Genomic DNA, 16,245 nt, shown 5'->3' on the forward strand with positions numbered 1-16,245 from the left:
CCTGGACTTTTTTTTTTGCAGGGACTTTTTATTATTGTTACAGATTCTATTTCACTTCTAGTGATTGGTCTGTTCAAATTATCTGTTTCTAAGAATTTGTCTATTTCTTCCAGGTTGTCCATTTTATTGGCATAGAGTTGCTTGTAGTAATCTCTCATGACCTTTTGTATTTCTGCAGTGTCAGTTGTTACTTCTCCTTTTTCATTTCTAATTCTATTGATTTGAGTCTTCTCCCTTCTTTTCTTGATGAGTCTGGCTAATGGTTTGTCAATTTTGTTTATCTTCTCAAAGAACCAGCTTTTAGTTTTATTGATCTTTGCTATCGTGTCCTTCATTTCTTTTTCATTTATTTCTGATCTGATCTTTATGATTTCTTTCCTTCTGCTAGCTTTGGGGTTTTTTTGTTCTTCTTTCTCTAATTGCTTTAGGTGCAGGGTCAGGTTGTTTACTCGAGATGTTTCCTGTTTCTTAAGGTGGGATTGTATTGCTATAAACTTCCCCCTTAGAACTGCTTTTGCTGCATCCCATAGGTTTTGGGTCGTCGTGTCTCCATTGTCATTTGTTTCTAGGTATTTTTTAATTTCCTCTCTGATTTCTTCAGTGATCACTTCGTTATTGAGTAGTGTATTGTTTAGCCTCCATGTGTTTGTATTTTTTACAGACCTTTTCCTGTAATTCATGTCTAGTCTCATAGCATTGTGGTCGGAAAAGATACTTGATACAATTTCTATTTTCTTAAATTTACCAAGGCTTGATTTGTGACCCAAGATATGATCTATCCCGGAGAATGTTCCATGAGCACTTGAGAAAAATGTGTATTCTGTTGTTTTTGGATGGAATGTCCTATAAATATCAATTAAGTTCATCTTGTTTAATGTATCATTTAAAGCTTGTGTTTCCTTATTTATTTTCATTTTGGATGATCTGTCCATTGGTGAAAGTGGGGTGTTGAAGTCCCCTACTATGAGTGTGTTACTGTCGATTTTCCCTTTTATGGCTGTTAGCGTTTGCCTTATGTATTGAGGTGCTCCTATGTTGGGTGCATAAATTTTTACAATTGTTATACCTTCTTGGATCGATCCCTTGATCATTATGTAGTGTCCTTCTTTGTCTCTTCTAATAGTCTTTATTTTAAAGTCTATTTTGTCTGATATGAGGATTGCTATTCCAGCTTTCTTTTGATTTCCATTTGCATGGAATATCTTTTTCCATCCTCTCTCTTTCAGTCTGTATGTGTCTCTAGGTCTGAAGTGGGTCTCTTGTGGACAGCATATATATGGGTCTTGTTTTTGTATCCATTCAGCCAGTCTGTGTCTTTTGGTGGGAGCATTTAGTCCATTTATATTTAAGGTAATTATCGATATGTATGTTCCTCTTCCCATTTTCTTAATTTTTGGGGGTTCGTTATTGTAGGTATTTCCCTTCTGTTGTGTTTCTTGCCTAGAGAAGTCCCTTTAGCATTTGTTGTAAAGCTGTTGGTGGTGCTGAACTCTCTCAGCTTTTGCTTGTCTGTAAAGGTTTTAATTTCTCCATCAAATCTGAATGAGATCCTTGCTGGGTAGAGTAAACTTGGTTGCTGGTTTTTCTCCTTCATCACTTTAAATATGTCCTGCCACTCCCTTCTGGCTTGTAGAGTTTCTGCTGAAAGATCAGCTGTTAACCTGATGGGGATTCCCTGTGTGTTATTTGTTGTTTTTCCCTTGCTGCTTTTAATATGTTTTCTTTGTGTTTAATTTTTGACAGTTTGATTATTATGTGTCTTGGCATATTTCTCCTTGGATTTATTCTGTATGGGACTCTCTGTGCCTCCTGGACTTGATTAACTATTTCCTTTCCCATATTAGGGAAGTTTTCAACTATAATCCCTTCAAATATTTTCTCAGTCCCTTTCCTTTTGTCTTCTTCTTCTGGAACCCCTATAATTCGAATGTTGGTGTTTTTAATGTTGTTCCAGAGGTCTCTGAGACTGTCCTCAGTTCTTTTCATTCTTTTTTCTTTATTTTGCTCTGCAGCAGTTATTTCCACTATTTTATCTTCCACTTCACTTATCCGTTCTTCTGCCTCAGTTTTTCTGCTCTTGATCCCATCTAGAGTATTTTTCACTTCATTTATTGTGTTTCTAATCGTTGCTTGATTCATCTTTAGTTCTTCTAGGTCCTTGTTAACTGTTTCTTGCATTTTGTCTATTCTATTTCCAAGATTTTTGATCCTCTTTACTATCATTATTCTGAATTCTTTTTCAGGTAGACTGCCTATTTCCTCTTCATTTGTTAGGTCTGGTAGGTTTTTATCTTGCTCCTTCACCTGCTGTGTGTTCTTCTGTCTTCTCATTGTGCTTATCTTACTGTGTTTGTGGTCTCCTTTTTGCAGGCTGCAGGTTTGTAGTTCCCGTTGTTTTTGGTGTCTGTCCCCAGTGGCTAAGGTTGTTTCCGTGGGTTGTGTAGGCTTCCTGTTGGAGGGGACTGTTGCCTGTGTTCTGGTGGATGAGGCTCGATCTTGTCTTTCTGGTGGACAGGTCCATGTTTGGTGGTGTGTTTTGGGGTGTCTGTGGCCTTATTATGATTTTAGGCAGCCTCCCTGCTAATGGGTGGGGTTGTGTTCCTGTCTTGCCAGTTGTTTGGCATAGGGTGTCCAGCACTCTAGCTTGCTGGTCGTTGAGTGAAGCTGGGTGCTGGTGTTGAGATGGAGATCTCTGGGAGATTTTCTCCGTTTGTTATTATGTGGACCTGGGAGGTCTCTTGTGGACCAGTGTCCTGAAGTTGGCTCTCCCACCTCAGAGGCACAGCACTGACTCCTGGCTGCAGCACCAAGAGCCTTTCATCCACCCGGCTCAGAATCAAAGGGAGAAAAAGTAGTAAGAAAAAATTAGTAGAAGAAAGAAAGAAAGAGAGAGAGAGAGAGAGAGAGAGAGAGCTAGAGAAAGAAAGAAGGAAAGAAGGAAAGAAAAAAGGAGGGAGGGAGGAAGGATGGAAGGTAGGAAGAAAGAGAGAAAGTAAAATAGAATAAAGTATGATAAAATATAATAGTTATTAAAATTAAAAAATAATTTAAAAAAAATTTAAAAACGGTCGGATAGAAGAACCCTGGGACAAATGGTGGAAGCAAAGCTGTACAGACAAAATCTCACACAGAAGCATACACATACACATTCACAAAAAGAGGAAAAGGGGAAAAAATCATAATTCTTGCTCTCAAAGTCCGCCTCCTCAATTTGGGATGATTCGTTGTCTATTCATGTATTCCACAGATGCAGGGTACATCAAGTTGATTGTGGAGCTTTAATCCGCTGCTTCTGAAGGTGCTGGGAGAGATTTCCCTTTCTCTTCTTTATTCTCACAGCTCCCGGGTTTCAGCTTTGGATTTGGCCCCGCCTCTGCATGTAGGTCGCCGGAGGGCGTCTGTTCTTCACTCTGACAGGACGGGGTTAAAGGAGCAGCTGCTTCGGGGGCTCTGGCTCACTCAGGCCAAGGGGAGGGAGGGGTACGGAGTGCGGGGTGAGCCTGCGGCGGCAGAGGCCGGCGTGATGTTGCACCAGCCCAAGGTGCGCCGTGCGCTCTCCCAGGGAAGCCATCCCCGGATCCCGTGACCCCAGCAGTGGCTGGCTGCACAGGCTCCCCGGAAAGGGGGCGTTGGACAGTGACCTGCGCTCGCACACAGGCCTCTTGGCGGCGGCGGCAGCAGCCCCAGCGTCCCACGCCCATCTCTGGGTTCCGCGCTTTTAGCCGCGGCTTGCACCCATCTCTGGAGCTCCTTTAAACAGCGTTCTTAATCCCCTCTCCTTGCGCAGCAGGGAACAAAGAGGGAAGAAAAAGTCTCTTGCCTCTTCGGCAGGTCCAGACTTTTTCCCGGACTCCCTCCCGGCCAGCCGTGGTGCACTAACCCCGCAGGCTGTGTTCACGCCGCCAACCCCAGTCCTCTCCCTGCGCTCCAACCGAAACCCGAAACCCGAGCCTCAGCTCCCAGCCCCGCCCTCCCCGGCGGGTGAGCAGACAAGCCTCTCGGGCTGGTGAGTGCTGGTTGGCACCGATCCTCTGTGCGGGAATCTCTCCGCTTTGCCCTCCGCTCCCCTGTTGCTGTGCTCTCTTCCGCGGCTCCAAAGCTTCCCCCCTCCGCCACCCACAGTCTCCACCCACGAAGGGGCTTCCTAGTGTGTGGAAACCTTTCCTCCTTCCCGGCTCCCTCCCACTGGTGCAGGTCCTGTCCCTATCCTTTTGTCTCTGTTTATTCTTTTTTCTTTTGCCCTACCCAGGTACGTGGGGAGTTTCTTGCCTTTTGGGGGGTCTGAGGTCTTCTGCCAGCGTTCAGTGGGTGTTGTGTAGGAGTTGTTCCTCATGTAGATGAATTTCTGGTGTATCTGTGGGGAGGAAGGTGATCTCTGTGTCTTACTCTTCCGCCATCTTCTCCTCTCCTCAGCAAGATCTTTTTTGATCCACCTCCTAGAGTAATGGAAATAAAAACAAAAATAAACAAATGGGTCCTAATGAAACTTAAAAGCTTTTGCACATCCAAGGAAACCATAAACAAGACGAAAAGACAACCATCGGAATGGGAGAAAATATTTGCAAACGAATCAATGGACAAAGGATTAATCTCCAAAATATATAAACAGTTCATGCAGCTTGATACTAAAAAAACAAACAACCCAATCCAAAAATGGGCAGAAGACCTAAATAGACATTTCTCCAAGACATACAGATGCCCAAGAAGCACATGAAGAGTTGCTCAACATCACTAATTATTAGAGAAATGCAAATCAAAACTGCAATGAGGTATCACCTCACATCAGTTAGAATGTGCTTCATTAGAAAATCTACAAACAATGCTGGGAACCCTCATTGCATTGTTGGTGGGAATGTAAACTGATACAGCCACTATGGAGAACAGTATGGAGGTTCCTTAAAAAACTAAAAATAGAAATACCATATGATCCAGCAATCCCACTACTGGACATATACCCAGAGAAAACCACAACTCAAAAAGACACATGCACTCCAGTGTTCATTGCAGCACTATTTACGATAGCCAGGTCATGGAACCTAAATGCCTATCCTCAGACGAATGGATAAAGAAAATGTGGTACATATATACAATGGAATATTACTCAGCCATAAAAAGGAACGAAATTGGGTCATTTGTTGAGACGTGGATGGATCTAGAGACTGTCATACCGAATGATGTAAGAAAGAGGAAAACAAATATCGTATATTAACGCATATATGTGGAAACTAGAAAAATGGTACAGATGAACCGGTTTTCAGGGCAGAAATTGAGACACAGATATATAGAACAAATGTATGGACACCAAGGGGGAAAAGCCATGGAGGTGGTGGTGTGATGAATTGGGCTATTGGGATTGACATGTATACACTGATGAGTATAAAATTGATGACTAGTAAGAACCTGCTATATAAAAAGAAGAAAGAAAAAAGGTAACATTCTTTTCTCCCAGTTAATGTTTTCTCTTTTCTGTTGCTTTTCATGGCATGGGATAGCAGGCCTATCCTATATTTACAACACTGCTTTCCAATTTTGTCTGAAGAGCCATGTCTTGGAAACAATAGATGTGAACTTTTTTCTATTAATATAAAAGTCATTGTCTCTCAATAGGGTAATATATTCTACTTATAGCTATTTTAGTGTGTTTCTCTTTTCAGTCTCTTCACATTTTTCTTTATTAAAATGTCATGTTTACTTTCTTGTGTATTCATTCCTCCATATTCATGCATTAAATCATTCAAAATATTTATTAAGCAAAAAAAAAAGATGCTTAACATCACTAAATATTGGAGAAAATTCAAATCAAAACTACAACAGGGTATCAACTCAACACCAGTCAGAATAGCCATCATTAAGAAGTCTACAAGTAATAAATGCAGGAGAGGGTATGGAGAAAATGGAATCCTCCTACACTGTTGGTGGGAATGCACATTGGTGCAGCCACTGTGGAAAACAGTATGGGGGTTCCTTAAAAAGCTAAGAGTTACCATATCATCCAACAGTTGTACTCCCAGGCATATATCTGGAGAAAATTCTAATTTGAAAAGGTACATGCACCCCAGTATTCATAGCAGCACTATTTACAATAGCCAAGAAATGGAAGCAACCCAAATGTTCAACAACAGATGAATGGATAAAGAAGATATGGTGTGTTTGTGTGTGTGTGTAATATATAGTTGCATACATACACACACAATGGAATATTACTCAGCTATAAGAAAAAATAAAATAATGCCATTTGCAGCAACATGGATGGACCAAGAGATTATCATATTAAGTGAAGTAAGTCAGATAGAGAAAGACAAATGTTATGTTATCACTTATATGTAGAATCTAAAAAAAATGATACAAATGAACTTATTTACAAAACAGAGATAGACTCACAGACCTAGAAAACAAACTTATGGTTACCAAAGTGGATAGCATTGGGTGAGGGGAGATAAATTAAGAGCTTGGGATTAACAGATACACACTACTAGGTATGAAATAGATAAACAACAAGGACCTACTATATAGCACAGGGAACTATACAGTAAGTCCCCTACATACGAACCTCCAAGTTGCAGACTTTCAAAGATGCAAACGTGCATTTGCATGTCCAATCATGTAAGGCGTGAGTGAAATTGCAGCTTGCCCTCCGTCTCCTACTGCTGATAATCCTTCAGCTCTGCCGTCTCCCTCCTCCTCTCCCTCCTCCAGTCAGTAACTCTTCTTGCCTGTTCACTCGATGCCAACCCCTGTATGCCAGCTGTTGTACTGTACTAATGTACTTTTCAAGGTACTGTACTGTAAGATTAAAAATGTTTTCTTTATTTTGTGTGTTTGTTTTTTATGTATTATTTGTGTGAAAAGTATTATAAACCTATAATAGTACAGTACTATATAGCTGATTGTGTTAGTTGGGTACCTAGGTTAACTTTGTTGGACTTAGGAACGTGCTCTCGGAATGGAACTCATTCGTATGTAGGGGACTTACTGTATTCAAAATCTTGTAATAACTTATAATGTAAAAGAATCTGAATCACTTTGCTGTACATCTGAAACTAACACAACATTGTAAATTAACTATACTTCAATTTTTTTAAATGGTTGAAAATAAAAGGAACCCCAATGAGAGTAACTGTTGACTTCTCACCAGAAACAGTGGGGACCAGAAGGCAGTGGCATATTCAGAATGATAGGAAAAAAATAACAGCTAACCAGGAATCCTATAATCAGCAAAATTACCTCACAAAAATGAAGATATTAGCAGATAAAGAAAAACGGAGAATTTTCTTGCTAGCTGACCTGCCTGCAAGAAATACTAAAGGAAGTTCTTTAGGTTGATAGCAAGTGAAACAAAAAGCATTGGTAATTAGGTAATTATACAACAGTATAAATGCATATTTCTTTTTCTTTCTTCTATTGTATTATTTAAAAAGCAAATGTATAAAACATATAATTGTTTGTTGGGCTTTTATTGTATAAAATGTAATATAAAAATAACAGCACAGGGCTTCCCTGGTGGCGCAGTGGTTGAGAGTCCGCCTGCCAATGCAGGGGACACGGGTTCGTGCCCTGATCCCGGAAGATCCCACATGCCGCGGAGCGGCTGGGCCCGCGAGCCATGGCCGCGGAGCCTGTGTGTCCGGAGCCTGTGCTCCGCAACGGGAGAGGCCACAGCAGTGAGAGGCCCGCGTACAGCAAAAAAAAAATAAAATAAAAAAATAAAAAATAAAAAATAAAAAATAACAGCACAAAGAAGGAAGGTGGGAGCCAGTTTGGGAATAAGGAATGACACTAGAGAATAACTCTAAGCCATGGGAAGAAAGGAAAAGAACCAGAAATGGTAAATAAGAAAGTTAATATAACAAATTATAAATATATGCTTTCATTCTTTACTTCTCTTAGCTTCTATAAAACACATAAAATTATATGAAGTAATTAAAACTATTATTGTTGCATTGTCTATTTCAAAACTTACCACAAACCTATAGTAATCAAGACAGTGTGGTACTGACATAAGGATAGACATAGAGATCAGTGAAATAGAATTAAGAGTCCAGAAACAAACCCTCACCTTTATGGTCAGTTGATTTTTGACCAGATTGTGAAGACTATTCTATGTGAAAAAGTAGTCTTTCTAACAATGGTTCTGGGACAAGTGTGTAGCCACATGGTAAAGAATGAAGTTTGGACCCCTATCTCGAAATGGATCAAAGACCTAAATGAAAGAGCTAAAATTATAAAACTATAATTATATATAAGCTAAAATAATAAAACTTTTAGAAGTATAGGCTTAAATCTTTGTAACCCTGGGTTACACAGTGTTTTCTTAGGTATGACACCAAGAGAACAAGCAATAAAATAAAAAATCAATTAACTAGATATCAGCAAAACTAAAGCTTTCTGTGAAGGACCATCAAAGAAGTGAAAAGACAACCCACAGAATGGCAGTAAATGTTGGAAATCATATATTTGTTAAAGAACTTGTACTTAGAATCTATAAAGAGCTCTTACAACTCGATAATATAAAGAGAACTAATTTTTTTTAATGGGCAAAGATCTGAGTAGGCAATTCTCCAAAGATATTCAAATGACCAGTAAGCATATGGAAAGATTCTTGACATCATTAGTCATCAGAGATAGGCAAATCGAAACACAGTGATCTACCACTTGACACCCACTAAGATGACTATAGTCAAAAAGACAGATAATAACAAGTACTGACAAGGATGTGGAGAAATTGGTGCCCTCATACACCGTGTTACTGTACAGTGGTACAGCTGCTTTGGAAAACAGTCTGGCTAAGTTCCTTAGAAAGTTAAACGAGAAGTTACCATATGACCCAGCAATTTCACTTCTAGGTATATACCCATAAGAAATGAAAACAAATGCCAAACAAAGACTTGTACACAAATGTTCATAGCAGCCAAAAGTGGGAGCAACCCAAATGTCTATCAACTGATGAATGGATAAGCAAAATGTGGTATTTCCATACAATAGAATATTTTTTTTCCATACGATAGAATATTAATTGGCCATAACAAAGAATGAAGTATTGACACATGCTACAACATGGATGGACCTTGAAAACATTATGCTAAGTGAAAGATGCCAGTCATAAAGGACTACATACTGTGTGGCTCTGGACATTTATCTGAAATGTCCAGAATAGGCCAATCTATAAAAGACAGAGATGGGGGTTATTGGGGGAGATGGAGAGTGACTGCTAATGGGCATTGGGGGTTCCCTTTTAGGGGGATGAAAATATTCTACAATTGACTGTGGTGATGGTGGCAGAAGTCTGTGAATGTACTAAATAAAAGCCATTGAATTGTACACTTTTTTTTAGCAACTTTCATGGTTTGGATGCTTTTTTTTCAAATTTATTTATTTATATTTATTTTTGGCTGTGTTGGGTCTTCGTTTCTATGTGAGGGCTTTCTCTATTTGTGGCAGGCAGGGGCCACTCTTCATTGCAGTGCGTGGGCCCCTCACTATCGCAGCCTCTCCTGTTGCGTAGCACAGGCTCCAGACGCACAGGCTCAGTAGTTGTGGCTCACGGGCCTAGTTGCTCCGCGGCATGTGGGATCCTCCCAGACCAGGGCTCGAACCCACGTCCCCTGCATTGGCAGGCAGACTCTAAACCACTGCGCCACCAGGGAAGCCCTGTACACTTTTAAGTAGGTAAATTGTATGGTATGTGAATTATATCTCAGTAAAGCTGATGTACACAATATTCACTTCAGTAACCCTGAAGAGAGCCTAAAAAGACAGTATTTGTGTTCCAAAACACGTACAGTTTTGTTAGAGATATGTAAGACTGCCATGTTTATTAAGATGTTGAAGACAGAGAAAACTGGCTTCAAATATGAGCCCCAGAAAATCATAAGCGCAAACATCTCTACTTGCTGGCATTGATTTGTATGTTACCACAGGCAAGCCTATGTTGCACCTGGGTGAGTAGCTGCACGGTTGCATTTCTTCGTTGAAGATGAATGATTCTCCTGAGCAGTGCTGGACATGAGAGTAGCTAACACAAATGAAAATAAAACTCCTCCAGTTCCCTAACTCATTGAATGGCACCATCATTCCTCCAGTTGCCCAAGCCAAACATCTCGGAGTCATCCTCAATTCCTCCCTCACTCCCATTTCTAATCTATCACTAAGTCCTGTCAGTTCTGCCTCCTAAATATCGTATATTCATTTACTTTTTCCCATCTTCCACCATCAACAACCTAGTTCAGGTTATCATCTCTTACCTCAGCTACTGCAGGAACCTTTTAGCTGGTCTTCTTGCATCTCTTGCTTTCTTCATTTCTCCATCCAGCAACCAGAGTGATCTTTTAAATTTTCGAATATATGTGACCTTGCTTAATCTTCTTCAGTAGTTTCTCATTGCTCTTAAAAACCAAATTCCTAAACGTGGCCTACAAGGTCCTGCGTACCTGTCTGTCCTCATCTTGAGCCACTCTTTCCATCACTCTCTGTACTGCTAGCCACACAGTACTCCACTAATTACTGCCTCCTAGATAAATTTGATGCCCTCTTTCTTTACCCTGGCCTTCATTATTGACCACTGCCTCCTTATTGAAATTGTCTCTTCTTTTGTCCTTTATGTTCTCATCACTCTTCTGTGTTATCTTTTCCCTCTTGCCACCGAACTATGAACATTTCCAATATTCTCTACTCTTTCCTTCTCCATATTCTATACTCTGTCCTTTAAGTGGATTGGTATTTTTCAACTATTACCTGAGTTCCAGTCCATATCTGCAACAGCCCACATGATATCGCCAAAGTTACCACAATCTCAACATGATTAAAATAGAAGTTAACATCATCTTGATCCTTTATCCCCAGAAACATTTCCTTCCAATTTCTTCTTTCAGTGGTATCAGCATTCTCTCAGCCACTCAAACTATGTACTTCAGAGCCATTTTTAATTGACCTATCTTCCATTCCCCATATCAAATCAGTTACCAAGTTCTACTGATTCTTCCTTTAGAGTGTTTCTTACATCTTTCCATTTCCATTGTCACTATTTCTGACCCTCATCCACTTCATTCTTCATTTCTTACAAGTCCATTTAAACAGTTCTCGCTGTATGTGTTTTCTCACACTCACGTCTGTTCTAAACACCACTGGCATTTCAATCTTATTAAAACTCCAGTTTTATCATATAACTTTCCTTCTCAAAAAGTTTCAGTGACTTCTCATTGCCAGCAGAATAAATCCCAAAATCTGTGGCCTGTTATGCAAAACCCTTAACACTCCAGCCCGATGTTTCACAAATTACATTCCACAAGATGTTAGTAAATGATCTACATACTCTGGATTAAACAAAGTTACATGGTTTCTTCACTGTAAAAGTTCCTAAAACTTTTAATGAACTAATGTGCATTAAAACTCTCCAAGAGGTTGTATATAGAATGCAGCATTTCCAAAATATATTTGACTAAAGAACCCTATTTTTATACACCATCTGTTAACATTTTTCATGACACTAATGTTCTAAGGAAAAGCATCTAGGAAGTGCTTAGGTAGCCCCATCCTACATTTCCAGTCCTATTTCCCATTAATTTCCCTACATCAATTGTCTGCTTGGGCCAAATGACTATTAGTCCCCCGAGACGTGCTTAGTCTCAAGCACAATCTGAGTCTTTACTGATTCTGTTCTGCCCACATGGAATGCGCTTTTCTTTCTCTGTATATATTTTTTAAGTTGAAATACAATTCATATATCAATTCATATATAAAATTCACAATTTTAAGGTATACAATTCAGTGGTTTTTAGTATATTCACAAAATTCTGCAACTATCACCAGTATCCAAATCCAGAACATTTTCATCACCCCAAAAAGAAACCCCATAACCATTAGCAGTCACTCCCCATTCCCCTCTCCCCCAGCCCCTGGCAACTGCCAATCTGCTGTGTCTCTGGAATTGCCTGTTCTGGACATTTCATATAACCTCTCTATAGCTAGATATCCTGCTCATCGACTCTAAGATCATGTCTATTTGTTCAGTCATTTGTTAAGTCATTCAGTTAAAATCACAACACGGTCATGTGTCAGGCTGTGAATACGCAAAGGTAGATGACATTCTGCCTTTAAGGAACTCCCAGCCTAGTGAAGGAGACAGACAATAGGTGCCGTGAACGAAGTGCCATAGGAACAAAGTGGTACAGATAATAAATTGTGGAGAGTCAGGCAAAGCCTGACTGAGGAGGTAGCATTTTAGATAACTGGATATTAATTCATTTGTTCATTCAGCAAATATCTGTTGGGCCCTTATTATGTGTCAGGCACAGTGTTGGACTCTGAGGATACAAAGATGAAGAAGAAAAATTCCCTGTACTCAAGGAGCTCAGCCTGGAGGAGATACATATATACACAGTTTCAAAACAATGTGATATAAGTTGTATTAGAGGAATGTAAAGCTTGCTGTGGGAACAGAGAGAAAGGAATAACTAACTCCGTTTGTTAATTTGAAAAAAAGGTAGAAGTTACCAAGTGGATAAAGATTGGGTGGGGGGCTGGCATTTCAAGCAGAGAGACTAGACCTCTGACTGTGCCAGCCCAGTGCTCATTTGTTTGACTGAGCTGGAGCACCTAATGCCTGTGTCACTCTGACTAGCCCTTAATCACACTCCTGGTGTGGTCCTCTTTATACGTGGATGCCTTGTCTCCCCAGAGGCATTATGTGTCATTTAGGATAAGAGCTTTGTCTTGTCACTCTTAGCACCCTCATTCTCATAGTGTTTTATGCATAGTAATTTTTTATAGATCCACATGAGTGAAAGGACAGCTGAGACAATGTCATTGACACTCTCAAGAACCTGCTGCCCAGGTCTTCTGTCACATGTCCCCCTTCAAGGGCCTGAGACCTCTTGTGTAGATGAAGGACTTTAACATGGAATGAGCACACAAGTGCTCCCTCTGTGGTCCATCTCCTCTACAAGAACGGCAAAAGTAGCTCCTTAGACTAATCCTTTTTGCTATTGCAAAATCTTGTGATCAGCCATGTTAAAAGACAAAGGGACCATCTTAGAAATGTGCCCTGTGTTCATAGCTAGGTAGATACTGTCAACACTAAAGATCATTTTTAAATTACAATCAGTTGACTTGAAGTACAATAAAACAGATTACACCCCATAATCAGTTTTTGCCTTCAAAGTGGAATCTGAGGTTTCCCGGAGAAGGAATTCTGCCTCAAGATTCTAACAGAAATTCTGCCTGAGTTTCCAGCCTGCTGACCTGCCCTACAAATTTCAGACTCAAGATCACAACATCAAGTCTTACCTGATTTTATAGCCTGCTGGACTACCCTGCAGATTTCAGACTTGCCAGCCCCTACATTGTGTGAGCCAGTTCCTTAAAATAAATCTCTCTATGCATATGCAAAAAATAAAGATTAATATAATTTCTGTTCCAAACACAGACTGATTCAGGTCAAGGAAATTAAGAGATTCAATAAAACTGCTGCTTCACAACCTTCTCTGAAAATTAGAGATAGGTATTGGGGAGATAATCGACTGAGGACAGCAACAAGGGAAGCCCCAAACAGGATACAGGTTTTTCTCCTGCTCCAGAAAGACAGAACTCAGTCCAAGAGGGCTTCATTGCTTTTTTAGTGTATATGTCACTTCATGAGGTCTTGCTGTGGAGCATCCTACAGCTGACAGACTTTCAAGGTGGTCTCCTCCTACTCTCCAGGAGCACAGGATTGCTCGTGGGGGCCGCGGGCTCCTTCCTCAGTGTCAGCAGAGCACCCATTGTTTAATAATACTGGGATGCAGCCCTGATAGAGTCAGGGCTACAGTGATTGTGACAGTAATAACTGTAAACCCACTGTTCTTGGATTTCAGAACGGCTACCCAGAAGTGGAGATTGTCTGGCTGATGATCAAGTCCTGGAATGTTGGAATATTTATGTACAGCAGCAACAAGTATATGTCTAGTGAAAAATGGTGTGGCCTGGCACTGTGTTTCCTTGACCACCTTGGCTCCCTTAAGAGAAACTATGAAACTCAGGTGAGGAGGGAGAGGGCTACAGGTGGATGGTATGACTCAGGGACAGAGAGGTTCTACATAGCTCTCATTAAGGACACAACCCTGCCTCCCTTGGCTAGGAAAGGATCTTGACATTGTTCCTCTCAGTGGTTCCACAGAAGTGCAAGAGTTATGGGACTATAAACAGTAATTTTTTATAGTGAAAACCAGGAAGAATGGTGAACAAGGCAAACTTAGGAATAGAAAATGGAATCTAATTAAGAAGAATGCCAAGAGTGGGCTCTGGAAAGATGCATCCCTGTCAATGCCAGTGCACGTAGGGAAGGACCAGCCTCTGTGCAAACAATGACTGTTTAAAAAGACATTTTTCTGCAGGAACTATTTTGAGTAGCAGACTTCTGGGCCCTTAGCTAACCAGGAGAAGCTTGATAGAGAAAAAGTTTTTGTATCAAATAAGAGCAAAGGATCTTTTATGTTTTAAGTACTTCCTCCCTTCTTCTGCCTATCTGTAGTGAACAGACCTAGTGTCATGGGATCCCTTTGCCCCAGGTGAGTACTGTATGTTCTTCCCAGAGTGGTGCCTCAGGTCTCAGAAGGTAAAGGTTGGACTCTCATGCCATCACCATGGGTCTGGGAAGATTTCCCACATTTCCTTTCCTCTCAAGAAATCTATTTGCTGTTCTCTTTCCCAGATGCATGTTCTGTACCGTGAGCTTGTGGCAACATTAAATAAAGAAATATGACCCCCTTGTTAATGAAGAGTGAGAACTGCTAGAACAGAGCAAGCTGACAGTGACTTGAAGATTTGTGGTCCTGAGATGTTGAATATTTAAATTCTTACCAAAGTTACTCTTGAGTTTTTGTTTCTGTTTTCTCCTGCCCTATTTTCATGTTGTTAAATGACATTTTCTAAAATAAAAGCATTGTGACTTACTGCTGTGACCAGCTAATTTCTGGGGGACAAATTATTTTTTTCCAAAGTGCTAAGGAGCTAAGGAACATTTTATATATATATATATATATATATATACACACACACACACACACACACACACACACACACACACACACACACACACACACACACACACACACACACACACACACACACACACACACAGAAATAGCCCATGTGAGAGCAAGATGATTCATGCCCCATGTGAACAAAAGGGGATGTTCATCCCAGTCCCACACAGGTTGCATTTTATTCGAGTTAGTGCTCAAATTCACATTACCTGAAGGTTATAACAGAGAACCATAGACTCTTCATCGGAAGGACCTTAGTGGTCTTTGGGCCCAGCATTGATCAGATTTCATGAAATCGATGACATCCTTGAGACTTGGTTGTGCAGTCTGTATCAGAACATAGCCTGTGACGAACTCCCGAGACACCGCAATCTGCCTCTTTTTTTGCTAATTGGTAAAATACCCTTCCTCATACTGAGCAGAAATTTGTCTCCCTGTAACAAGTTTGTTTCCTCTGTCCCCCATCCTCCTGACTTTTTTGTCTTCTGGTTAAACATCCTCAGACCCCCTCAGCTGTTCCTCATATGATGTAGTCACCTCACCTTTCCCAGAGCCAAGGCCCACGTTCCAGTGAGGTCTGACCCACACAGAGTTCAGCAGCCTCATTCTGGCTAGACTTGCATTAGTGTACCGTAAGATTACACTGGCTTTTTTCCCCCGGTTGATTTATATTAACGTTTTTTAACTTTTGATTTTGAAATAGTTTCATACTTACAGAAAAGGTGCAAATTGCCACATACCCTTTACCCAGATTCCCCATTTGTTAACATTTTACCACATTGCCTTATCATTCTCTTTGTGTATTTCTTTCTGAACCATTTGAGATTAATTTACAGACTTCTTGCTCCATTACCCCTTAATGCCGCATTGTGTATTTCCTAAAAGTAAGGATACTATTCTCCTAAGTCAGGGGTCCCCAACCCCCGGGCCGCGGACCACAACTGGTCCGCGGCCTGTTAGGAGCCGGGCTGCACAACAGGAGGTGAGCAATGGGCGAGCGAGCGAAGCTTCATCTGCCGTTCCCCATCGCTCGCATTCCCCGCCCACGGCGCCCCCACCGCCATCCGTGGAAAAATTGTCTTCCACGAAACTGGTCCCTGGTGCCAAAAAGGTTGGGGACCGCTGTCCTAAATGACCACAGTACAACCATCAAAATTAGAAAATTAATAATAATACAAGTCTACCATCTAATCTACAGGCTCCATTCCAATTTCATTGATTGTCCTAA

General features: G+C 40.7%; 1 protein-coding gene across 1 annotated transcript in view; it reads left to right on the forward strand.

Moving 5' to 3' along the window:
• TEX11 (testis expressed 11) overlaps positions 1-14,734 on the forward strand; it is a 378,612-nt gene extending 363,878 nt beyond the window's left edge. Inside the window, exons 29-30 of the mRNA XM_060086496.1 lie at positions 13,848-14,012; positions 14,684-14,734. Coding sequence (XP_059942479.1) covers positions 13,848-14,012; positions 14,684-14,734 — 216 coding nt within the window. The remainder of the gene's footprint in view (positions 1-13,847; positions 14,013-14,683) is intronic.
• Positions 14,735-16,245: the final 1,511 nt, after the last annotated feature.

The sequence above is a fragment of the Mesoplodon densirostris genome, chromosome X, assembly GCF_025265405.1.
Source record: "Mesoplodon densirostris isolate mMesDen1 chromosome X, mMesDen1 primary haplotype, whole genome shotgun sequence".
Taxonomy (NCBI): domain Eukaryota; kingdom Metazoa; phylum Chordata; class Mammalia; order Artiodactyla; family Ziphiidae; genus Mesoplodon; species Mesoplodon densirostris.